Here is a 26,031-nt window from a genome sequence, read left to right on the forward strand (position 1 = left end):
GCTAGCTAAGGCATAATGGATAACTTAAGTTAATCATCCTTAAAAAGTTTGGGAAAAAAAAGACAATTAGGTTGACTGTTGACATAAAATGACACAAATTATTGTAGCCAGAAAATATCTATACCTCTCTCATTTTAGTTGTGACCTGAATGACGCAGACTTAATTTGTTTTGCCTTGTTCATAAAACTTAACGTAGTGAATATATCCTTTGATTGCATAATTTAGGACTTGTTTTCTGCTTCTTGAACCTGCACTTCAGTACAGACAGAAACAAAAATTGAATCAACACTGCTGCACTTGGCCAGTGTTGCCAAATTTCTTATCATTAAGCTTGTTCAACCTAGCAACAGTAACTTAGGGGGCTGGGAATTTAGATCTATCAATTGCTTTTTTAAAAGTATCATTTAAATAGCAATTGAATGATCACTATTTGGAATGTAATGATGCCAAAATCCAATGTTACAATAGCTGGCCATGAGCTAAGCATGGGCATTAAGTAACCGTGAATTGTTTTTGGAAATGAATGACTGGACTATTTACAATTGAAAAACAATACAGCAGCCAGACCACTCTGCAGTTTGACACAAGCATAGAGAACACACCCTAACGAAGCTACACAATCAAGAGGTGGAGTAGGGCGGGTCTTATGAGAAGGAGTCTGTCTTTTCGAGCAGTATGTGCCTGATCTCTACTCTCTTCAGACATAACAATATGATGACAAGGAGATCCAGTAGAATGCATTTATACCGACTTGCCTGGTAAGATCCATGAACTTTACAAGCAAAAATACCACATGATGTGATGGTAGATGTCATCAAAGTCCCATGACAGTATTTCAATATGTTTTTATCGTTATGTTGCGAAATTCCATTTATTGTTACATGGCTATGTATACTGTCTCCATAAGTCACTACTTTACTTCTTTTTACCTTTTGACCTCAAGTCTGTAATTATGTTTATGGCACACTTCAACCTCCAGAACTCAGAGCAGGGGACCAAAATCATGCAGTGTAATATTATATATGTTTGTACAATTTATCAAAGTATGTCAAATCTGTTTCCCACAGCCAGACTTCCTCAGTTAGGTCACCTGGTTAGATCAACATGCAGCAGTCCATGTGTATTCTATGCTAAGCAATATGAGGTTACATACATATTGATTTGAGTGAATTTATAGAAAACACTTTGAGGTCTCTGTAGATCCCATTATGTAATTATCATTATGTAATAGAACAAAGATAATTCATAAAACCATTTTTGAATGGAAACTAAATGTTAACGTCCAGACAGACCATTTGTTTTTCATCTGTTTGATGACAAACAACCATTAACCATCCAGAGTGCCACAACTGCATTCAGTGACTCACCGTCATTATCAGAATCAGAGTCTGCAAGGGGGGGGATGCGTACAAGGATCTGGCGTCGGTCTCTCTGGACCACAAGCTGCAGTTTCCCTCTTGACTTCTCTATCAGCTTTCCAGCATCATGCAGAGAGAGATTCTCCGTCACTGTCCCATTGATCTGTGCACACACAACAACGCACATAGTTATCCAATGGTTCTGCTGTAGTTCTGGCACATCCCAAAGATACTCAATCCAATTGGGATCTGAGGAATTTGGGGGACGGATCAGTGCCTCAGGCTCTTTGTCATGTGTCTGGAGCCTTGCCTGAGCAGTTTTTTACTGTGTAGCAGGGTGCATTGTCCCATGTGAGGGGCAAACATTTCAGTGTAACAAGATCAATGATATATTACTTAAATGGTTTAATGTTTTGCCTGATCAATGTAAATTCTGTGTACAGCCGTGGCCAAAAGTTTTGAGAATCACACAAGTATTTGTTTCAACAAAGTTTGCTACTTCAGTTTTTTTTTTACTTTGTGTCAGATGTTACTATGGTAAACTAAAGTATAATTACAATTAGTCCTAACTGTAATAGGCTTTTATTGATAATTACATTAAGTTTATATAAAGAGTCAATATTTGCAGGGTTTTTCAAGACCTCTGCAATTCACCCTGGCATGTTGTCAATCAACTGCTAGGCCAGATCCTGATGGCAGCCCATTCTTGCATAATCAATGCTTGGAGTTTGTCAGAATTTGTGGGTTTTACTGTTTCCACCTGCCTCTTGAGGATTGACCACAAGATCTTAATGGGATTGAGGTCTGGCGAGTTTCCTGGCCATGGACGCAAAATGTTGATGTTTTTTTTCCCCAAGTCACTTACACTTCTGCCTATGGCAAGGTGCTCTATCATGCTATCATAAAGAATGTATGTGCAAAATAAGTTTAGGCTAGGGACAGCACTTCATTTGTAAACAACTGTAAACCAAAGCTCCAACAAGCGTGTGAATCTCTACAGATGTTCATCTAAGCAGCAAAGAGGAGCTGGTAACTGGTGCTAACAGCTAGTAACTGGTAATATGAGCTGGTGAATAATTGGTGAAAATCTGAGATGGTAGCTGGTGTCACCACTAGTAGTTGGTAGCTGGCCTAGGAGCTGTCAAAACAGCAGCTCAAACTGGTCGAGCTGGTTACCAGCTTCCAGCTAATGCTGGATTTTCCAGCAGGGACACTGTCCCAGTGGACAGACAGGAGAAGTGCACTTCATTGTGATACAGGATTTTCTTTTTCTCAATATTCACACTTATCTTAGAAACCTTTTGACATTAGGTTAGGAACACTCAGCTAGATGACTTATCTGTGATGGCTGCGATTGTGTGACTGCACTGTAAATAAATAAATGTATGTGCACCTTGAGAATAATGTCTCCCTCCTGCAGGTTCCCATCCATGGCCGCCAGGCCTGTGCTGGTCATCTGTTTGATGAAGATCTGACTTCCCAGACGTAGACCATATTCTACAAACACACAAAAGAACATACAACACATCACAGTTACTACAAAGCCCTGCTGGAGCGAACCATACATATTTTGGGTTGAATTTTTCTTATTTGACACAATGGGCCTCAAATGCAGAGCTATACAGCAGATGATATAGGTATCTGGATGTCAGCTCTCTCACCAGCACAAGGACACAGCATCACAGTGGTAAGTGCAAATTCAAAGACTGATACACCACATTGCAACCAAACTATTTGTTTTCTGACGTATAGATGACACATAAACATTTACCTTAACAGTAACTAGTGAATCATGTTCTGCAAGAAAAGCAGATTTCATACTTTTACACACTTGTTACTTTTTTATTGAACCATTTGATCTTAGTGTAGTTACAGTCAAACAAATTATGACAGAGCTCTGTCTATTGATACACAATGGGACGAAAAGATATGATTATCCCTGTGTTACAAAGTCAAGGCCATTGCAGCAGTTATCTGAATTGAAATGCTGATTAACCAAATGTTCAACCATAGCGGGGAAGTTACACTACAACCTAGCCAACAATCATAATGGAATTTTGTTAGAATGTAGACATTAATCGTAAATCGTTGGAAAGACACCTAGGGGAAAGTGTCTTTGATATGTAGACGTTACCGAGATATTAATGGTTGCCTCTACAACTTGGGCACTTCAACAGAAGCTCGTAATGGTTTAGGAGTTGACTTTGACGTAATATTTTATGCCAAGATGAAAAAGATTTGATTTTGTTGCTATTATTTTGCTGTCAATTTATGAATTTATGAAGGATGATCCATTATTCTGGACTGATATAACAAATCAATGTGATCAGTGATCCAATATAATCGATGTTAAGTGAAAACATCAATCCATATCATCATCTTTAAGAAGAGCCTTCACTGAACAGTGCTAGTGCAACGCAGGTGAAGACAATTTCTGCACTATGAGAAAAGACAGATCAATGGACAGATTGGGCATCTCAATCTGCTAACAGGAAATATTATCAGCTGCTCTGTTTCAATGTTAGGCTGAAAAAATATACATGCAGGTTAAACTACACTATAGTGTTGTGTCAGGAGATGAGTGTACAAGAGATGAACCAGCAGTGAGTAACAAAAAGTATATATAATGTGTAATGTAGTTTGTTAAGAAATGTATACAAGCCTGTTAGGCTAGGTAGGCTAATTCATACAATGTAAAATGCCACAGGCTTAATCTAATAATGGTGATTACGAAAAAAAAACGTTCTTGCCTCCTTGACTGTTAATAATGAGACATATTTTATACTTTGTTAAATGTTCTTGGTATTAAGCAATATTTTATTTGTGTTAGCTGAGTCAGTATAAAGTAAAGTTTACTGTCTTTAACCGGAGACAGTTTACAATAATTCATGTGGTGTTTTTTCATTATTGGCCAAAGGCAGAGAACAGTGCTGGCAGCTTTGTCTGTAACTGACTGACGACTGACTGTTTTAAATGGGCATATAACATCATCTAATTTGCAGGTCCCAGAATCGAATTGAAATCATGGCAGATTTTGTGATATTGGCATATATTCTAACATCGTAAAAATCAGTATAATACTGAATCTTGATGAAATGTGGGATTTACAACTGTTAGGACCCACAGATGTAGTCATTTATTGTGGATTTCAAAATGGACTCTGAACTGAACTCAATGTCCCCGAATTCACCATTCTTCACACCTAGCTGTAAAATTCAGCTTTGAGCTACTATTGGTCAAGGTGACAGACCCCCTCTGACCAGACTCCAGCGCCTTCCTTGTTCTTCCTCTCATTCCACGCCCTCTACTCCTTCGACTTCTTATCCTCAAGGGCTCCTCTCCATCTCCCCCTCCACAGGGCTGCCTGCCCTCAAGATCTCTTCTTCTGAGAAGAACTTCTCCTCACTGCTGCGTCAGGAGGTCCTGCCAGTATTTCAAATCAGTTAGCACCAGCAGCTGTGGCGCAAAGCTTGCTAGCTAACTTCACAATCTGAGGAACACCAAGCAAGTTAGCACCGAGCTGCTATCCTTACCAAAGAAAGGAGCTAACTGTTTCCTCCTCTGGCGACTTCACTCAGTCGCTGCACAGCTAGAACAGCATTCAACATTGGAATCCCAACCTTCTCCTACAACCACTTGCAGCTTTTCTTCAAAGACTGGTAACATTGAACTGGGCTTAGATAGCATAGCATAGCTAAGCACATAACTCTGGTTTAGAGCTGCAACGATTACTTGAGTAACTCGATTTAGATTTTAATAATTCGATTAAAAAAAATAGTCGAAGCAAAATCTCTGCCTCGAGGCTTCGCTTAATTCCTATCACCAGTGTTATGTGGCCTGCTTAGCTCAGGGATCATTTTTCCACACAGACTGTTATTGCGGACACACACCACGACGTTCAGAATTGAGTTAGCGCGATGGTGGAGAGCCAAGAAACCATCCGTAAAAGTTTGAGATCATTTCCCACTAACAAAGTGCAATGTGTCTACTGCAAAGCAGAACTGGCGTACTACAACAGCACGTCGACAATGATTCAACATCTGAACCGAAAGCATCCAATTGTTAACACCAGCTCACCTAGCGTCAACCACACAAGCTAACGTAAACATTGCTGTTAGATAATTTAATGTAGCCTTCGATCTCTAATTACAGCATATGGTATTTGTAGAGGCTGTAGCCTGATGTCGGTATGACTAGATATCATGTGGAAACTAATTTGTGTTAAAGGGCAAGAGAGTAATAGCCTACACCAAATAACTCCTTTCCACACACACACACACACACACACACACACACGTTGAATAAAATACTTTTGAACTTTCTTGCTGTCTATTTAATATTGTACTAGAGTGAATGTTGCCAACACTGCATTGTCAAGAACTCCAAAATCCTTCAACCATTAACTAGCTGTTATGGTAAATGTGGTTGCAGTTATTAAGTTAATTATCAATCACAACACTTGAGTATTTTTGGAGACAGATTTAGTAAATTTGCTATGTTTTCCCTTCTTCATGGGAGGTGCCCCGAGGTGATCAAATGTAAATTGGATCATATTATTCATTATAATGAATAATTACCCCTGATAATCATTATTATTATTCATAGCCAATTTAACATCAAACTCCCTTTTAATGTTGCAGAAAAAAACTACTTGATTGTGCCTCATGTAATGCAAGGCCCGACACAACCCTACATACAGCCATTGTCACCTTAATTAAATCAAATTGCCACAGCAACTACTTATGATGATCATCAAATGATTAAACAATGAGGTATATCATATGTTAGGTGATTCACACTTGATACATTACCCTAGTCCGTAGTGTCTTTCTCTCATTATCTGAATGCTGCACTAGATTAAATACCTCTCTGCAACAATGTTTTGATGGTGGTTAACTTAGTTCAGCTGTAAGTTGATCCCCGAACCAAAGTGGAGAGTTTATTATGAAAGACAAAACCACAAATCCTCATGTGTAAGAAGCTGGAACCAGCATATGATTAATATTTATATATTTTTAATTACTTTTGAAAAAACTCAGCAATTATCAAAATGGCAATCAATTTTCTTTCTATTGAAAAATAATTTAATCAACTACTCCTGCCAGCCAGCTTTAACTGCTAGCATGGCTAAAACCCTGGAACATCTCCACAACATACAATATAACCACGCTGCCAAGACCACAAAAACTAAACCACACAGACTAAAACAAAAGCCTTGTACATACCACCACCATCCCTGACCAGCTATCAGCCACACAAAGGTTACAGATGGAAACACTTGACAACTGGCCACAGCGTCACAGAGTCCCAATCAACCCAGAGAAAAAACAAGTTAATTGAGGAAAAACTTGAGCTGTCCACTCATACCTCTCAAATGTTGCAGTGCCTGCTGTTTTCTTTCTGGTCATTTAATATACTGAGCGACAAGACAAATATAAACCCCTGTACAATCAAATATAACAGCCCTGCAATGTAGCCTGTGCTTAGACAGGTGTAGGTTTAACTAAGTTACAGAGACTGCAGTAGATGGTGTTGAAGTGTAGCCTCTTAGAAATACTTGAAAACAAAGAATGATTATGAGTAGTCAAGAGAATGTAATAAAAAGTTTTACATAAGAATGAAAGACAGTCATCCAAATTCTAAAAGAAAATCCAAGGTCACTATCTGTATGGTAAAACACAGTCCCCTCTCAGTTTCATGGGCAGTACTTTAAGGTAGCTACTGTGCTTTACCTTCACTTGGTCTATTCTTCACCAGCAGGACGTTGACAGGCTTCTCCAGGGGCTTAAGCTCTCTGGAAGGTTCTGGGGATGGAGGGTTGTCATTGAGATGGTCCCTGCTCCTATACCTCGCTCCTTTTCCTCCTCCTCCTCCTCCTCCTCCCTCGTACTTGTCCTCTGTGCGGTAGCTGTCCCCGGGGCTACGCCCTTGGCTATGGTACCTCTGACGTTCAGCGCTGCTGTCCAGTGCTCGTCCACGGCTACCCTCCCTCCTGGATCTGTCCGGGCTGGGTGAGCTTCTCTCCCGACTCCTTCCTCGGCTCCTTCCTCTCTGGTTGGAGTCCCGCCCTCCCCTGTACTCAGGGTCCAGGTATGCTTTGCTGTCAGATATGTGATCCCGGCCTTCAGTGTGGTACCAGTCGTTGTCATTGTCAGCATCGTAATAGTGGGTGGATGGAGCGTATTCCTGACTGTCTCCGCCTGGGGAGGGGGGTTGCTTCAGTGAGTGGACCGCCACCTTACGAGGTCTCTTCACCATCTGACAGAGAAAAATAAAACAGACAAAACCTGATGTAACACAAAAAGACAGCAAAATCACATCAGTTCATCTCTAACTCTAATCTAATAAGATAACATAACAGCACAGACTGACTGTATTTTTTGACTGACGGGAGTGTTCCCTGGGACTTAACAAACATCTCTTAAAAAAGACATCTATCTATAAAAGCACGGAATCTCTGTCTGTCTGTCTGTGTGTGTATGTGTGTGTTCCTCAAATATCTCTGCGGATCAGGATCAGACTGACCTGAGAGTTTCAACATGGCTGCTGCGTGGTTCAAGGGTGTGCTATTTCGCATTTGTTTGGACTACAATGATACCGTTAATAAATTATTTCATAAATGCTTTACAAATTCCACGAGCATTGTCCACCGGAGCCACTACAGTCACGTGCGCACCAGAGCCAATCACTGCACACCGTGGCAACGCGCGCACCAGAGCCAATCACTGCAGAGCCCACCGCCACCCCCCACCTTAAGAAACAAGCAGATTTATACATGCAGCGGCGCGAGCTGGACCGGGATTTTGCCGGCGGTTCGGTCCCGTTCTGTTCTGTTCTGTGCATCTAAACTGACTGTTGTGGATTAATGAGATTAAACGAGTCCGGACCAAGTCTGTTCGGGTCTGAGGAGATCCGAAGACGCGCGGACAACAAAGTGGAATCGGAATCTGTGGATGTTCGTGTGTAGCTAGCCGCTAGCTAGCAGATAGCTGCTAGCTGCTAGCTACACGGCCCACCTCCCGAGGCGACGGACCGGAAGCATCGGCACGTCCAAAACCGGACCTAGGGTAAATAATGTCCGCAACGCTTTTTCGCAAACATCGCCGTCACGTTTGCTTTGTGTCTGGTGCAGGAGGAAACAGTAAAAACAGGCTTTTGTCACGAAAGTGTCCAAGCAGCAAGTTGGTTGTTGTGGAACAGGAAGTTGTGGGAGGGACCTAGGCGGATGATTGACATGCAACGACGGTCGGTGTGTGTGAGAGTTGAGAGATTTGTGACATTTAGCGTGTTTGGAGTGTATAGTTAGTGTGTTATGTAGTGTTTGGTGTAGTGTGCTTAGTGAGTAGTGGAGTCGTTTTTTTGTTTAATGAGTCAGAATAATGAGGAGAAGCTGTATGTGGAGCAGGCAGTCCAGCTCTTCATTCAGCTGGAAGGAGCTCAGGCAGACCTGAGCATTGCCTGTATTTAAATGTAAATAGTTACATTTGTAAATTTTCTAAATGTATGCACAAATTTAGATAAACAACAATTTATATTTGCATTATAAGTAAAAAAAAAAAATGTGTTAATACAGTATGTCAAAATAAAAAAAATAACTGTACAGTCACACATGTGAGGTTGTGCTGAAAATAATGACACCAAGTAAATAGCTTTTAAGATGAAATATAATGGCAAAATCAAAATTACAACTGCTGCGCAGCGATGGGTCTGGTCCGGGCTATTTTTTGGCAAAATTAGGCAATTCTGAGCAACAAACAGGAGAATAGGAAGACAAGACAGTTGACAACAATGTTCACTTTGGACGACTTGAGGCTTGAACTCACAACTTCTGGAACCAAAGACTGTCATCTATCGCTCTGAGCTAATTGGCAAGTGGCATTATAACAGTGGCTTGACAAATTAATTAAGCCATTCACTGTTGTGCAGGCAGATTTGAAACCACTGTAAAAAATCAGATATCAAGACAAAAATCTGAAAATACACATATTGCAGCATGGAGATGTTGGTAATTTGTTTTTAAAAATGATTAATTTGCTCCATAAGTGAATAACTAATGTTTAAAAATGTTGCTTGCATTGACTGCAATTATTCACATGAGAGCAGAATTCAAAATGTTCTCAAAAATTCAGTTTTTTAGGTAAAATTTTGATATTTGTCAAACATCATCTACCATGACTCTAAAAAATTTTAAATTTTTTCATGAACATTGAAGATTTATTTATCTATCTATTTATTTGCAGGTAGGCTATATGTTTACAGTAGTGTTCACAGTCAAACATTTTCATGCACTGTAGGCAAAAATTGTGGGAGGTCTTCATACGTTTTACAGTTAAAAAAAAAACAGAGTGATGGACTTCATTATTTTTAATAGGTTTAAATGTACAAAAGTTTCTTTAGTACTGGGGCTACAGTTTGATGAAAGTGTGAAGTTCTAGCAGGTTGATTTGTTATGAATTTTCAAAGTTTTAACTTTAGACGCTTGCTGTAGCGCAACCATCAGGATTATTGGCTTGGGTTTACAGCTGAAGTAATCTGGCATGAGACTGGACCTTTATGCAAAATTCGGTTAGCTTTCACCCATGGTCCAGTCCAAGCTATTTGTTTTTATTTAATTTAGAGGCTTGCTGTGATGCCACCATCAGGACGATTGTCTTGTGTTTCATATTGAGGACATCTGACATTTTGATCTGTCATCATCCTCATCATCACCATCATCACCCTTGCTGGGTCTCGAAACCCACAACCCTTGACAACAAGAACCAGCTCCTAACTCGCTGAGCTAATTGGCTGGAAGTGAGACCAGCTGTGTAGCTGCATTTGTCTACTCAGGGACTCACTGTCCAGGCAGCTGTTGTCAAGGAAGATTTCAAAAATGGTCAAAATGTCAGAAATTCTATTACCTAAACAAAAATCTGATAATACATAAATTGCATCTTGACAGCATGGAAATGTTGGCGATTTGTTTTTAACTCTAAGTGTTTTGCTTCATAAGAGAAAATCTGATGTTTAAAAATGCCAGTCTTACATTGACTCCAGTTGTTCCCATGAGAATTCAAAATGTTCTCAAAAATTCAGTTTTTGAGATAAAATTCTGATATTTGCCAAACTTCATCAACCATGACTCCAAAATATTCTCAATTTTTTTCAGGAAGATTGAAAATGTATTTAGCAAGAATTTGATAGTATATGTTTACAGTACTGTTTACGGTCAAACATTTTGATGCACTGTAGGCTTAATTTTTGATAAATTAAAAATCCGAGAAACAAGTTTTGTGGAGGGCAATCTGAAGATGCTGTCTAGCAAGTTTGGTGACAACTGAGCAAAAATTGTGGGAGGAGATTTACAGGTTTTACAGGTTTTTGAAAAAAACTGAGTGATTGACTTCATAATTTGTAATGAGTTTAAGTGGACTAAAGTTTCAGCAGTATTGGGGCTACAGTTTGTTGAAAGTTTCAAAACTGTAGCATGTACTGTTGATTTTGTAGGTATTTTTAAATTTTTTAAATTTAAACGCTTATTGTGCCCCCCCCCCCCCCCAGGAGGAATATTGACATGTCCTTGGAATTAAGTCAATCTGGCATGGGGCAGGACATTTCTGTAAAGTTTGGTGAGTTTTCGCCCTTGGGAAGTATGACTTCCTCGGAAGAAAGAAAGAAGAAAGAAAGAAAGAAAGAAAGAAAGAAAGAAAGAATTCCTAGGAATACAATAGTGTCCTGGCAGCTTAGCTGCCCGGACCCTAAATAGTCAAAAACAGCTAATTATACCCTGGAATATCGGATTTCACAACAAACCTTATTTGTTTTGTTGTATATATTATTGTTATAGTATATTTTGCATATTTTGTTTTGTTGTATATATTATTATTGTTTATTGTTTATAGCACACTGTATATATTGGATTCTATTTATGTTATGTACAAAGTGTTTTATTTGCTGACCCACTACTGCTGTAACAAAATAATTTCCCAGTCTGGGATCATTAAAGTAATTCTAATATCTATCTATCTATCTATCTATCTATCTATCTATCTATCTATCTATCTATCTATCTATCTATCTAAATATCCCTGACGTCCCACCTTCAAACACAGCCTCATTTGGCCATCCATGAAAAAGCTCCTTAACCTCCCACTTTTTTTGTAGGAATACACTTTTCTTACGGGCACTGCACTAGTGGAAAAAGAAACCTAACCTTAAACTAAAAAGCTTCTGTGTCTAACTCTCAAAGAGGAGTGAGAGTAAAGAAACAGCTATAAGTCATGAAAGCAGTGACTCAAAGCAGCAAATCAGATTGCCCATTTATATTTAACTGTGTGGAGCATTGAGATTCGTTCAGCGTACACACAGGAGAAAAGTGCTTCTACTTTTAGACCTGCAGCAGCGTGAGAGGCAGCCAGGCTGAAAACCTGAGACACCAGAAACCCACCCACCCCCACACCCGCACTAGCACCCACACACAACCAGCTCCGGTAGATGCTCAGGCATAAAGCAGAGCAAATAGCGAGTGTTGCTTTTCTTAACTTCTTGCCCCCTCTCCAGTGGGGCCCAGCAAGATCCTGCTCTCCTCCCCAACAATTTTTCATTTTAGAAATCCCCCCCCAACCTTTTAGGAGAAAATGCAATCATGATATACCAATATTAGTTGTAATTGTGTACAGTGTAATTTGGTGAGAGAGTTAACACTGACTTTCGAGGGGCAACTTGGTTTTTAAAATACATCCTACCACATCATTATGGTATTTGGAGGTAGTTCCAGAACTACAGGGGAAAACATAGCTGTATTATCCTCTGCTTTAACAACTAGCAGTTACTGGCAAGTAAGCCTGGGAGCTACGTGGCCCTATTAGCTAATGATGTACAAGACAGGGACTAACTGCAACACAGTACATAGATGTATTGACATAACCTCAACACAGTTGTTTCTTAAAAATCCATATATCTATATCTCTCTGTATGTGTGTGTGTGTGTATATAATATTACATACACACATACACACAGTGGGGAAAAAAGTATTTAGTCAGCCACCAATTGTGCAAGTTCTCCCACTTAAAAAGATGATAGAGGCCTGTAATTTTCATCATAGGTATACCTCAACTATGAGAGACAAAATGAGAAAAAAAAAATCACACCATTTTTAAAGAATTTATTTGCAAATTATGGTGGAACAAAAGTTAATCTCAATACTTTGTTATATACCCTTTGTTGGCCATGACAGAGGTCAAACGTTTTCTGTAAGTCTTCACAAGGTTTTCACACACTGTTGCTGGTATTTTGGCCCATTCCTCCATGCAGATCTCCTCTAGAGCAGTGATGTTTTGGGGCTGTCGCTGGGCAACACGGACTTTCAACTCCCTCCAAAGATTTTCTATGGGGCTGAGATCTGGAGACTGGCTAGGCCACTCCAGGACCTAGAAATGCTTCTTACGAAGCCACTCCTTCGTTGCCTGGGCGGTGTGTTTGGGATCATTGTCATGCTGAAAGACCCAGCCACGTTTCATCTTCAATGCCCTTGCTGATGGAAGGAGGTTTTCACTCAAAATCTCACGATACATGGCCCCATTCATTCTTTCCTTTACACAGATCAGTCGTCCTGGTCCCTTTGCAGAAAAGCAGCCCCAAAGCATGATGTTTCCACCCCCATGCTTCACAGTAGGTATGGTGTTCTTTGGATGCAACTCAGCATTCTTTCTCCTCCAAACATGACAAGTTGAGTTTTTACCAAAAAGTTCTACTTTGGTTTCATCTGACCATATGACATTCTCCCAATCCTCTTCTGGATCATCCAAATGCTCTCTAGCAAACTTCAGACGGGCCTGGACATGTACTGGCCTAAGCAGGGGGACACGTCTGGCACTGCAGGATTTGAGTCCCTGGCGGCATAGTGTGTTACTGATGGTAGCCTTTGTTACTTTGGTCCCAGCTCTCTGCAGGTCATCCACTAGGTCCCCCCGTGGGGTTCTGGGATTTTTGCTCACCGTTCTTGTGCTCATTTTGACCCCACGGGGAGAGATCTTGTGTGGAGCCCCAGATCGAGGGAGATTATCAGTGGTCTTGTATGTCTTCCATTTTCTAATAATTTCTCCCACAGTTGATTTATTCACACCAAGCTGCTTACCTATTGCAGATTCAGTCTTCCCAGCCTGGTGCAGGTCTACAATTGTGTTTCTGGTGTCCTTTGACAGCTCTTTGGTCTTGGCCATAGTGGAGTTTGGAGTGTGACTGTTTGAGGTTGTGGACAGGTGTCTTTTATACTGATAACGAGTTCAAACAGGTGCCATTTATACAGGTAATGAGTGGAGGACAGAGGAGCCTCTTAAAGAAGTTACAGGTCTGTGAGAGCCAGAAATCTTGCTTGTTTGTAGGTGACCAAATACTTATTTTACCGAGGAATTTACCAATTCATTCATTAAAAATCCTACAATGTGATTTCCTGGATTCTTTCCCCCCATTCTGTCTCTCATAGTTGAAGTGCACCTATGATGAAAATTACAGGCCTCTCTCATCTTTTTAAGTGGGAGAACTTGCACAATTGGTGGCTGACTAAATACTTTTTTGCCCCACTGTATATAATTATTAACTCACAAGTAAATTCACAAAGAGGCACAGCTGGAGACCGCTAACACAGTTAGAGACAAGAGAGACAATGAAAGCAGCAAACCGTGCGAAACATGGAACAATGAAACCCCGCGAAGTGATGTGCTGTCAGTTTGACCGCTAATGGCCGAAACAGGTTAACATATCATATTTTGTGTAATTTATATAAAAACTATTCAAAGTTAAAATACAGACACTTTTAGGAAAAGTCATGTAACAGCAGTATTGCATTTTTTCATTCAATGTTATAAGTGTTATATTTTCTCTATAAGTGTTGATGTTTTCCTCAATTCCTAATATATACAATTAATGAAAATAAATTAAATGTTAAATAAACTTTATTTAACATGGTAGATCCCTTTGTATTGTTTTTCAAATGCAGTTATGGTGCAACATTTTGAATTGGGACATTGAGATTAATGGGTAATGTTGGTAAGGACTTTTAATAGCTGAACAGTGGTAGTTGGCCCATATCATTTCCTGTTATAGACTGACACCGGCCCCCCACCACAGAAAGGAAAGTTGATGTGGCCCCCACCGAAAAAAGTTTGGGGACCCCTGCTGTAAATCATTTGTGGTGATACAGTGCAAGGACTGTATTGCCCAGATATTATACAGGATCTTGTTTGCAGGAAGCTGGCATGCTCTCTCCGTCTTTCCTGTATGTGGCCGAGCCTGCTCACCAGAGGATGCTTTCATTAAGCACAGTACAGACTACCCACACATTGTTTGCTCAAAAGCATAATAAAGAAACTAAGCTAAAAGACATTAGTCCAGCTTGTCGTTTCCTCACCCACCAGGGATCTTCAGGGATGAGGGGGGCATCATGAGCAACACAGTGGCCACAGACAAGTGTGATGCAACACAACGGGTAGTTGCTGGGTCTGGAGATGTGTTCATTTTTATGTGTAACTATTAAATTACAGTGTTGGCCTTATTTTTCAGTTCTAGCGTGAATGATATGTGTGAGCAGCCCCCCACATACACATATATACTCACACACACACAAACGTATTTGTGTTTAATAACCGTAATATTAATATTTACAATCAATATTAATTGTAAATCAATGAAACAGTAACATAAATTGACATTTACCATGTACTAATTTGATAGCAAGTATGACATTTGTTGTGACCGTTTTATCAATTCTCTACTTAATTTGAGAATTCAGTTTATTTAATCTTAGTTATTCTTCAGTCCTATTGTTTGTGTTTGTGTGTGTGTGTGTGTGTGTGTGCCCCCTACCACCACCACACAAACATAATATTCACATTTTTATTCATAACATTGATATTGAAGCTAAATCCATGAAATCTTAACATTATAACTTAGTGATTATTATAGGCTTCTAACTAACTTCTGAGTAAAGTCGTGGCGAGACAATTAACTAATCAATTATACTGTTACGATAAACGTAAACGTACGTGTTTTTTAAGCTTTTATTTCGGTGATTAACTAACTTCCGCTTGAGACTTACGGTATGGATTGGATAAATGGCGGCTTTTATTTTGGTTTTATTTTGGTGATTGACAAACTTCCGGTTGGGACTTCCGGTATGGATTGGATAAATGGCGGCTTTTATTTTGTTTTTATTTTGGTGATTAACCAGCTTCCGGTTGGGACTTCCGGTATGGATTGGATATATGGCGGCGCCCTTGTCGGCCATCTTGACTGCAGATGGGTACTCTTGGAGGCCTGCAGCTGCCACAGAGGTCCGATTATTTTCGTTCCTTTTTCTGAATACATAATGCATTGACTACTCTCAGGATAGCAGGATCATTTCACCCAGTATAACAAAATGTGTTTCTGAACAACATTACAGAACCTAGCTTTAAGAAACTGAGCCTTGACCCTACTGATTTTAAAACATTAAGACCTATTTCTACATTACCATTTTTATCAAAAGTTTTAGAGAAGACTGTTTACTTAGAGTTGATTTCTTTTATGAATACTCATATCTTTGATAATTTCAGGTTTCCGTGCATGTCATAGTACTAAATCCGCTCTAATCAAGGTGACAAACAACCTTTTACTTACAGCTCATGCTGGTGATTGTTCAATTTCATTTCTTATGGATTTGAGCTCTTCATCTGACACTGTGGATCACTTGATCCTTCTGGATTGCCTTGAGAAGTGGGTCGGCATCAGGGATACTACCCTATAATTGTTTAAATCTTACTTATCAGACATGTCTTTCTCAGTAGCTATGGGCAATGCCTCCTCATCAGTGGCCCCTTTGACCTGTGGTGTTCTCCAAGGCTCCATACTTGGCCCCTTGTTATTCTGTATACATGCTACCACTGGGACATATCATAAACAAACACAAAATCCAGTACAATTGTTATACAGATGACACACAAATGTATGTCCTATTAAAAACTGGTGAATGTGACCATTTTAATCATATTTTATCCTGTCTGTCAGAGATGAAACACTGGATGTCCCAAAACCTACTTCAGTTAAACGAAAACAAATCGGATATAATTCTCTTTGTTCCCCAAAATTCCATCCCCATTTTACAGAATAATCTTGGATTCTTGTCTTCAAATGTCAAACCTACAGCCAGAAACCTGGGTGTGATATTTGACAGCAACCTTTCTTTTGAAAAAACAAATAACTAATGTTGTTCAGTCATGTTTTTATCACTTAAGGACCATCTCAAAGATCAGATCTTTTCTCTCGCAGCCTGATCTCGAGAAGGTCATCCATGCTTTTCTTCTCAGCTAGATTATTGTAACGCTTTGTATTCAGGGTTGAGCAAAAAAGCCATCTCATGCCTTCAGCTGGTACAAAACGCAGCTGCCTGGCGTTTAACAATTAATAAAAGACAAGAGCCCTGTTTTGGCCTTTTTTCACTGGTTGCCAGACAGTTTTAGAATTGATTTTAAGATTTTACTGATCACTTTTAAAGCACTTCATGGTTCAGCCCATGACATTGCTGAATTGCTACTCCCCTATGAGCTAGGGCGCAGCCTCAGATCCTCAGACAGGGCTTTGCTGGTTGTTCCTGAGTCCCTGCTCAGAACTAAAGGTGGCTGGGCTTTTGCAGTCAAGGCCCCTCAGCTCTGGAACTCCCTGCCTGAGAGTCTGAGACTTGCAGAATCAGTCACATCTTTTAAATCACTTCTCAAAACGCATCTTTTCAAAAAAGTATTTTACTAAATTAACCACGCTGCTTTATTTTCAACACGTCTTATTTGTTTATTGTTATTGCTATTGTTCTTATCTTATATTATCATTGGATATTTTATTCTTTTATTTTCTGTATTATTTTTTCCATGTAATTTTTGTATTACTTAAAATGCCTGATTTTGTTTGCCTTAGTCCTTAAATGTTTCAATCCTGGTTCAACCATGTAAAGCACTTTGTAACTTTGTTTTGAAATGTGCTTTATGGTCTGTGTATCATCTGATCATTCAATTATTCCACGTAATCTGGCAAACGAAAAAACGACTCAATATTTTGTTTTTATGTTTTTCTGTATGCACCAAACATTGAAAACTGGTGTTTATTTTCTTATTTTCAGCCCAAAATGGAAAATATAATAAACAAGGAAACCAAAATGAAATAATGAATCTAATTTACATTTTCCGTTATTGTAATACCATTTCCCACGGTACATTTTTGCTGTGTGGCCACGCTTTGCGCATGCACAATGTATAGTCTGGTACCTCTGGTCACTAATTACGTTTTCAATAAAGCATTGGGGGAAAAAAATCTCTGGTCACTAAATATACTGCGGTAAAGCCAGCCGGGGTTTGCGTGGTCAAATCAGCCGCACCTTTTTTTCCAGTGCGCAAATGCACTAACATTTACGGTAATCGTACTGAACCCGCTTTGATTGTGGGTCAGACTGCAGTCTCACATCAGAACCATGAAACATACAAGACTTTTACAGTAATTATTCCCAGTAATAAACTGAAGGTATCAAGAAGGTATCCTTCTGGATTTCAAAGTAAAGGACGACCTGAGAAATTAAGAAAAAAAAACATTGTTTCCATAAGTAGGAGGAACAAAAAGGGAGCAATTCCACAGTCTAATAATACTCTGTTACACATACATTTCTACATCAAATTTGGGCAAAAATACTTATTCTTGTTCTCCGTTAAGGATTTTGACAAAGTATTACTCGAAAGGTACACTGTAAAAGTACTTTATATTATTCTTAGAAGTAGTCTAGGAAGTGCTCAATTCAGCAGTATATGAATCTTGGACTCCTTATGGAAAATAAGTTCTTTATTCCACGACAAAGTTGGGCGAAATATCCTTAACCCTTAGGAGTCGACAATCACGCCAGTATGATCAAATCATGTGACTGATTTAAGATGATGTAGCAGCGAGCCGGAGTCTCAGTGAGTCTCAGTTTGGTCCGGCCTTCAAACGATATACCAGTTTATAAATTATGTTGATAGGCCAAGTAAAACCGGAGTTTCGATAAACAATGTCCGCCACGCTTTTTCGCGAACATGTGTTTGGTGCAGGAAGAGACGATAGAAACGTGCTTTTCTCACAATGTGTCCGCAAGCAGGAGACTGCGAATTTTGAGAGTTGAGAGATTTGTGACATTTAGCGTGTTTGGAGTGTATAGTTAGTGTGTTATGTAGTGTTTAGTGTAGTGTTTTTAGTGTGTAGTGTAGCAGTTTTCTTGTTTTGTGAGGCAAAACAATGAGGAGACTGCTGAATGTGGAGCAGGCAGGAGAGCTGAGGGAGACTCTCGGATTCCATTGTGTTAATACAGTGTGTCAAAATGAAAAAAATAACTATTTAATCACACATGTGAGGTTGTGCTGAAAATAATGACACCAAACAAGGCAAGGTAAATAGTTTTTAAGGTGAAATATAATGGTAAAATCAAAAGTAGTCAAAAACGGCCAATTATACCCCAGACTCCTAAGGGTTAATCTTATTCTCTGTTAAGGATTTTGACAAAGTATTACTTGAAAAGTACACAGTAAAAGTACTTCATACTAGTTATACAAGTATTCTAGGAAGTACTAAGTTCAGCAGTATATGAATCTTGGACTACTTATCGAAACAATGTTTCTTTTTTTTTCTCAGGTCGTCCTTTACTTTGAAATCCAGAGGGATACCTTCATGACACCTTCAGTTTATTACCAGGAATAATTACTGTAAAAGTATCGTATGTTTCATGGGTCTGATTGTGAGACTGCAGTCTGACCCACAGTCAGAGCAGGTTCATTACGATTACTGTAAATGTTAGTAGATTCGCGCACTGGAAAAAAAGGTGCGGCTGATTTGACCACGCAAACGCGAACCACGGCTGGCTTGACCGCTGTATATTTAGTGACCAGAATTTATTTTTTTCCCCAATGCTTTATTGAAAACGTAATGAGCAACCAGAGGTACCAGACTATACATTGCTCATGTCACAATCAAAACTATCTTGAGAGAGACATAAAGTTATTGGAAAAAAGCTTAACTAATGTTTTGGGACGCTACATACCATTTGGCAGGATATCAATTATATACACTTTTTATTTTTGTTAAAACCAAGGGCTAACTTCCCATTGAAGAAAACGCTTCTCTCGAGTAGTGTCTTGGTGTTCCAAAAAAAGACAAGATTTCTTTATAAAGTAGTTATAGTTCATTATCATTGTTTTTTAAATCTGCAAACACAACCAGCTCATTCAGGTCACGTGTGCTTAAAGGAGAACTTTGGTCGATTTAAACATGCAGCTTCATTGCTCAAGCTACTCTTGACTTGCCAGTGCCGAAGACGCGAACACATTTGGTCCAACCATTACAGGGCTCCGTGAACGGAGAGATAGCATTGACAGCTAACAGCATGGGGTCAGAACTTTACACTGTGTTTTAAGCGTCTTAACATGCTCCACATCTCACCCCAAAAGTTATGCAACATCAGCAGACACCTTAGCACACAGCATTGTAGCGTGTATGACTCAAAATGAATAGAATAGAATAGAATAGAATAGAATTACTTTAATGATCCCAGACTGGGAAATTATTTTGTTACAGCAGTAGTGGGTCAGCAAATAAAACACTTAAAACACATAAATAGAATCCAATATATACATAGTGTATATATACAGTGCACAGTGTGCTATAAACAATAAACAATAATAATATATACAACAAAACAAAATATGCAAAATATACTATAACAATAATAATATATACAACAAAACAGTAGAGAGACCAGAGTTCTCAGTCAGGCAGAGGTGAGAGAGTTATTATATAAAGTGATGGATTGTGGCAGGAAAGATTTCCTGTATCTGTTGCTTCGACAGCGAAGCTGAAGCAGCCTTCCGGAGAAGGTGCTCCGCTGTCTGACCAGTGTGAGTTGGAGAGGGTGGAGAGGATTATCCATGATGGATGACAGTTTTTTCAGTGTCCTCCTCTCCACCACAGCCTCCAGAGTGTCCTGTTTGCAGCCAATCACAGAGCCAGCCTTCCTGATCAGTTTGTTGAGTCTGTTGATGTCGCTGGCTCCGATGCTGCTCCCCCAACAAACCACAGCAAAGAAAAGTACACTGGCCACCACAGACTGATAAAAGATCTCCAACATCTTGCTGCACACGTTGAAGGATCTCAGCTTCCTCAGGAAGTAAAGTCTGCTCATCCCCTTCTTGTAAACAGCTTCAGTGTTAGATCTCCAGTCCAGTCTGTGGTTGATGGTAACACCCAGGTACTTGTAATCCTCCACCGCCTCCACATCCTTTCCCAGAATGCACAGAGGTTGGAAAGCCGTCTTCCTCTTCTTCCTGAAATCTATCACCATCTCTCTGGTCTTGCTGATGTTCAGCCGCAGGTAATTCTGTCCAGTCCACTCCACAAAGTTGTCTACCAGTGCCCTGTACTCCTCCTCCTGTCCCTCACTTATACACCCAACAACAGCCGAGTCGTCAGAATACTTTTGCAGGTGACACAACCCGGTGTTGTACTGAAAGTCAGTGGTGTATAAGGTGAACAGGAAAGGAGACAGTACAGTCCCCTGTGGAGCTCCTGTATCACTAACCACCGCATCAGACAGAACACTGCCCATACGGACAAACTGTGGCCTGCCTGTCAGGTAGTCAGTAATCCAGGAGATCATTGTGTCGTCTACACCCATCACCCGCAGCTTCTCCCCCAGTAGCAGTGGCTGAATGGTGTTAAAAGCACTAGAGAAATCAAAGAATGTGATTCTCACAGTACCTCCTCCACCATCCAGGTGCGAATGGGCTCGTTGCAGCAGGTAGATGACAGCGTCATCAACTCCCAAGTGGGGCTGGTAAGCAAATTGCAGAGGGTCTAGCAGGGCTCTCACCTGCGGCCTCAGGTTGGCCAAAACCAGTCTCTCCAGCACCTTCATGACGTAAGATGTGAGGGCCACTGGTCGATAGTCATTGAGGTCTGATGCTGTCGACTTCTTTGGAACAGGAACCAGGCAGGAAGTCTTCCAAAGCACCGGTATTCTCTCCTGAACCAGGCTCAGGTTGTAGAGGTGTTGTAGGACAGGAGACAGCTGGCTGGCACATGTCTTCAGGATCCTGGGGCTGATACCGTCAGGGCCTGCAGCCTTCAGCTGGTGGAGTCTCTCCAGCTGTCTCCTAACCTGGCCTGCAGTCACAGTCATGCGGGGGAGGCTGCTGGTGTCTTCAGTGGAGGACGAGGAGGTGGAGGAGGAGGTGAAGGTGGAGGAGAAGGAGGTAGAGGAGGAGGAGGTGGAGGAGGAGGAGGTGGAGGAGGAGGAGAGGTGCTGCACAGGAGAGCTCACAGCAGGGGAGTGAGGGAGGAGGGGAGGAAGCATTTGGGGCAGTGAGGGTGTGTTGGGGTCTGGAGGTGTCATGGAGACGACAGAAGGCTGTGAGCTGAACCTATTGAAGAATCTGTTCAGCTCGTTTGCCCTCTCCAGGCTGCCCGAAGACTGTCTGCCGATCACCTTACACCCAGTGATCTGCTTCATACCAGTCCACACATCCCTCACATTGTTCTGCTGGAGTTTGGCCTCCAGCTTCCTCCTGTAGGCGTCTTTACAGGTCCTCAGCATATCCCTGAGTTCATGCTGCACTCTCCTCAGTTCTTCCCTGTCTCCAGACCTGAACGCCCTCTTCTTCTTGTTAAGAAGGGCTTTCAGGTCATTGGTGATCCACGGCTTATTATTAGGGAAGCAGCGTACAGTCCCGGTTGGCATGGTGGTGTGTTCACAGAACGTGATGTATTCTGTGATGCAGTCGGTCATGCTGTCCAGATCCTCTCCATGTGGCTCAACAAGTGCATCCCAGTCTGTCGACTCAAAGCAGTCCTGTAGTGCGTCAGCAGCCTCCTGAGTCCACCTCCTCACGCTCCTAGTGTGGACAGGCTGCCGCTGAACAAGGGGAATATACTTAGGGGTCAGCAGAACCAGGTTGTGGTCAGATCTTCCAAGAGGGGGGAGGGCTGTGGGACTGTATGCATCCTTAGCATTTGCATACAACAGATCCAGTGTGTTGCAGTCTCTGGTGGGGCAGTCAACATACTGGTGAAATGTTGGAAGGGTTTTATCCAGTGAGACATGATTAAAATCCCCAGTGATGACAATAAATCGCCGGTACAGCCGGTCTGTGTCTCCTCCTCTTCACCCTCCGTTTCACTCCGGCTCTGCAGCCACGGCATCTCCTCCGCAGCTCCTTCAGGACCTCAGGACTGGCTCCGGGCAGCAGTGCAGGTTCACACAGCGCAATCAGCTGGTCGCGTGTGTAAACAATGCGCTCAGTGATGCGCTCCTGACCCTCCGTTGCTAGGGCTAGCAAAAACATCTCAAAAACATAACAAAAAGTGCTGTAAAAGTTCAAAAAGAAAAAAAAAAGAAAGGTGTTCGTCCTCTCCCAGTCTCCGGAGAAGAGCCGCCAAAAGTTCAGCGAAAACCAGAACACAAACACAACACAAATACAACAAAAACTACGAAAAAAACTTAAAAACCCACGGGAGGTGCTGTTACAGGCTGCCACCTAGTACGGCGCCATAGCAACCGTCAAAATAAAAAAGTAGTTAAAACAGTGTGTTTGTGCAAGGAGCTACATACTGGTTTGTTGACATCCGTGTCTTCTGGTAGCTAGACCAAACTAGTATATCCATCGAAGGTGCACTTAACAGACTTAAAAGGCTATTGTAAGGCTCATGGCTCATGACAGGCTGTAACATGGACATGTTCATTATGAACAGAAAAACGAAAATGCTGGAATACGTTTCCGTCCCCGCCCAATGAGGGAGTAAGCGCACGCTCGACGGATTGACTAGTTTGGTCTAGCTACCGGAAGACACGGATGTCAACAAACTAGTGTGTAGCTCCTTGCACAAACACACTGTTTTAACTACTTTTTTATTCATTTTGAGTCATACACGCTACAGTGCTGTGTTGTAAGGTGTCTGCTGATGTTGCATAACTTTTGGGGTGAGATGTGGAGCATGTTAAGATGCTTAAAACACGGTGTAAAGTTCTGACCCCATGCTGTTAGCTGTCAATGCTAACTCTCCGTTCACAGAGCCCTGTAATGGTTGGACCAAATGTGTTCGCGTCTTCATTACGGGCAATTCATGGGTGCTTGAGCAATGAAGCTGCATGTTTAAATCGACCGAAGTTCTCCTGTAAGTAAGCTTCGTTTTTTTCGTTTCGTTTTCTTTTCCGCTTTTTCCGTGAGGGTTGCGGGATGTTGCCGCTTTTTATCCCCCTGAGGGGTTGCGGGGCTTACTGGGGCCAAATCCAGTTCTACTCATGGGCGAAGGCCAGGGTACACCCTGAATGAGTCGCCAGCTCATTGCAGGACCCTTACTGATGGCAGTGGCTGCCCCACAGGGTGCCAACTGCACACGAGGAGCAATTCTGGGGTTCAATATCTTGGCTCAAGGATACTTCAGCATGTTGCTTTAAGTAAGCTTGACTTATCCAATTAAACCAATAATGTAATGCCATCTACCCATCAATTAATTGGTTTGTTATCATCTTCTCGCTTAAACAGGTCAACTGCTGTAGCAACATTGAGTCAAATCACCTGACATCAAAAGTTCTGTTAGCTTGTTGCTTGTATTCTTGTGCTCATGACTGGAGTGGTGGGCTGCTTGCCCTCCGACAAGATGTCCCTCTCTGATAGGAAAGTGGTGGATTCACCATTCAGCTTTTGCCTCTTACACCTGTCCCTTCAGCCTGGTGCTACTGTGGGGGATGCTGGCTTGTCCACTCGACACATGCCTGAGCTGGTGCCAGAAGATGATATGTCGTTAGCAGCTTCAGCTGCTCTCTTCAACGACTATTGTGAGCAGGGGCCCTAATCCGCATCTGCTGGATTTGTGACAGTCAGAGACAGTCAGACAAAAGAGTTAAAAGACTCACTTGCTAGTTCTTTTGTCAGGTGCACTTTGGCCCCCATTACCCTTTGTGTTCCTTCTTCTGAAGAATATCTGAGGTAGCTGCATGCATGCTGGAGGGACACGAAGTCGCTATCCCAACGTCTGATAAATAGACTCCATGCAGGATGTGGAAAACTTTTGGCCAGTGATTGAGCATACCAATCACTCATTGCTTTGCTTGAGGGTTTATCGCTTTCCGTCATGTTTGTTTTTTGTGTCAAGACATTTGAGTTAAGTTGTCAGACATTGTATTTGAGTTGGCCTAATAATGCTCTGAACAGTTTAAAGAATATTTGTTTTGTTAAAATAACAACCATGACAGATAAATTGCAGTCACAAACACAGTACTATTACATGCTTGAGAATTATGGCTGACAGGTATATTAATATATCGTGGAACATAAATGGATGTGGCCACCACATTAAAAGGTGGAAGGTTCTGGCATATTTGAAATCCAAAAATACAGATATAGCATTTATTCAAGAGTCGCATATAATGGGGATGAGGAGGCAGTGAAATTTTAAAAAAGCTGGGTAGGGAAAGTTTATCATAGCTCCTACTCGAGCAAAAGGAATGGGGTGATGATTCTCATCAATAAAAATCTAAGCTTTGTTATGCTAAAATTATACAACAAAATGGAAGAATGACTCATTTGTATTGAAGCCTCGATTAATGGGATTAGGACAATATTATGCAATATACATGCACCAAACAAGGAGGAGCCTGATTTTTTCCATGAAACCAATAGGGTGATAGGACATATAGTAGGGGGGATTATATAGAAAAAAGTTACGCAGTGGATAGAAGCATGAAATTTGGTATAGAAGTCCCTAGAAGGAGTGCCCAAAAAAAAATTCAAACAGGACGTGAGTTTTTGAAGAAATTCAAAATGGCTGCCCATGCAATTGGCAGCTGATTCAAAAACAACCAAAACAACCTCATAAAAAACATGAAATGTGGTATATATATTCTTTGAGTGACCCTCAAGCATCCAGGAAAATGAATCCCAAAAATTGTGAACAGGAAATGAGCTTTTGAAGAAATTAAAAATGGCCACCCACAGAATTGTCAGCTGTTTCAAAGCCCAGCAAAAACACCTTAAAAAAGGAAAGGAATACAAAATGGCTAACTACATATCATCTGTTACACAGAAGACACTATGCACCTCAAGCAGATCATATCAAACCATAAAACAGGCCTATGCAGTACATCTGTTCACATCCTCCAGCACAGTGGCACAGTGCTGTGCAAGGCAACCGTGCATTCTTGCATCGGCACTTTGGCGAGCAGAGAGGCTCAGTTTTGCAGCTGAATTGAAGAAGTTCTCTACATACTTTAGCTGCCTCTGATAAAAGTGTCCATAAAGATGTCGAAGAATCATCTATTTTGGTCCATCCATATTTTGCTGGGGAAGGCACCAACTGAATAGTCTGCAGACATTTGGACCAAATGCTGGCTTGGTACACTGCTCGGTTAGAATGCTGTAGCAGTGCAACCTGTGTGGGATGGATATTTTCCATTGACACACATTTTTGTGAAAACAAGTCCTTCCTGAGATCACTGACTTTTTCAAGGTTAGTTGTTTCATAGAAAAGAACACATGTGAACTGTTAAGCACTGCAAAGGCACAGAGTTCAGCAATGTCTCCTGTTACTCAGTCAGTATGTAAATATTTTGGTGATAATTTTTTTTTCAAAAATTGCAGGAGTTCTGGAGGCATTCTTTC

General features: G+C 41.0%; 1 protein-coding gene across 9 annotated transcripts in view; it reads right to left on the reverse strand.

Annotated features, from left to right (window-relative positions):
• The window catches only part of tjp2b (tight junction protein 2b (zona occludens 2)), a 266,330-nt gene that overhangs the window by 59,759 nt on the left and 180,540 nt on the right, over nt 1-26,031 (reverse strand). For all 9 annotated transcript variants that reach the window (XM_030417306.1, XM_030417303.1, XM_030417300.1 and 6 more), the window contains 3 exons: nt 7,092-7,617; nt 2,753-2,856; nt 1,369-1,522 (listed from right to left, as the gene is read on the reverse strand). In XM_030417306.1, the coding sequence (XP_030273166.1) occupies nt 1,369-1,522; nt 2,753-2,856; nt 7,092-7,617 (784 nt within the window). The remainder of the gene's footprint in view (nt 1-1,368; nt 1,523-2,752; nt 2,857-7,091; nt 7,618-26,031) is intronic.

This window comes from Sparus aurata, chromosome 5 (genome assembly GCF_900880675.1).
Source record: "Sparus aurata chromosome 5, fSpaAur1.1, whole genome shotgun sequence".
NCBI lineage: Eukaryota > Metazoa > Chordata > Actinopteri > Spariformes > Sparidae > Sparus > Sparus aurata.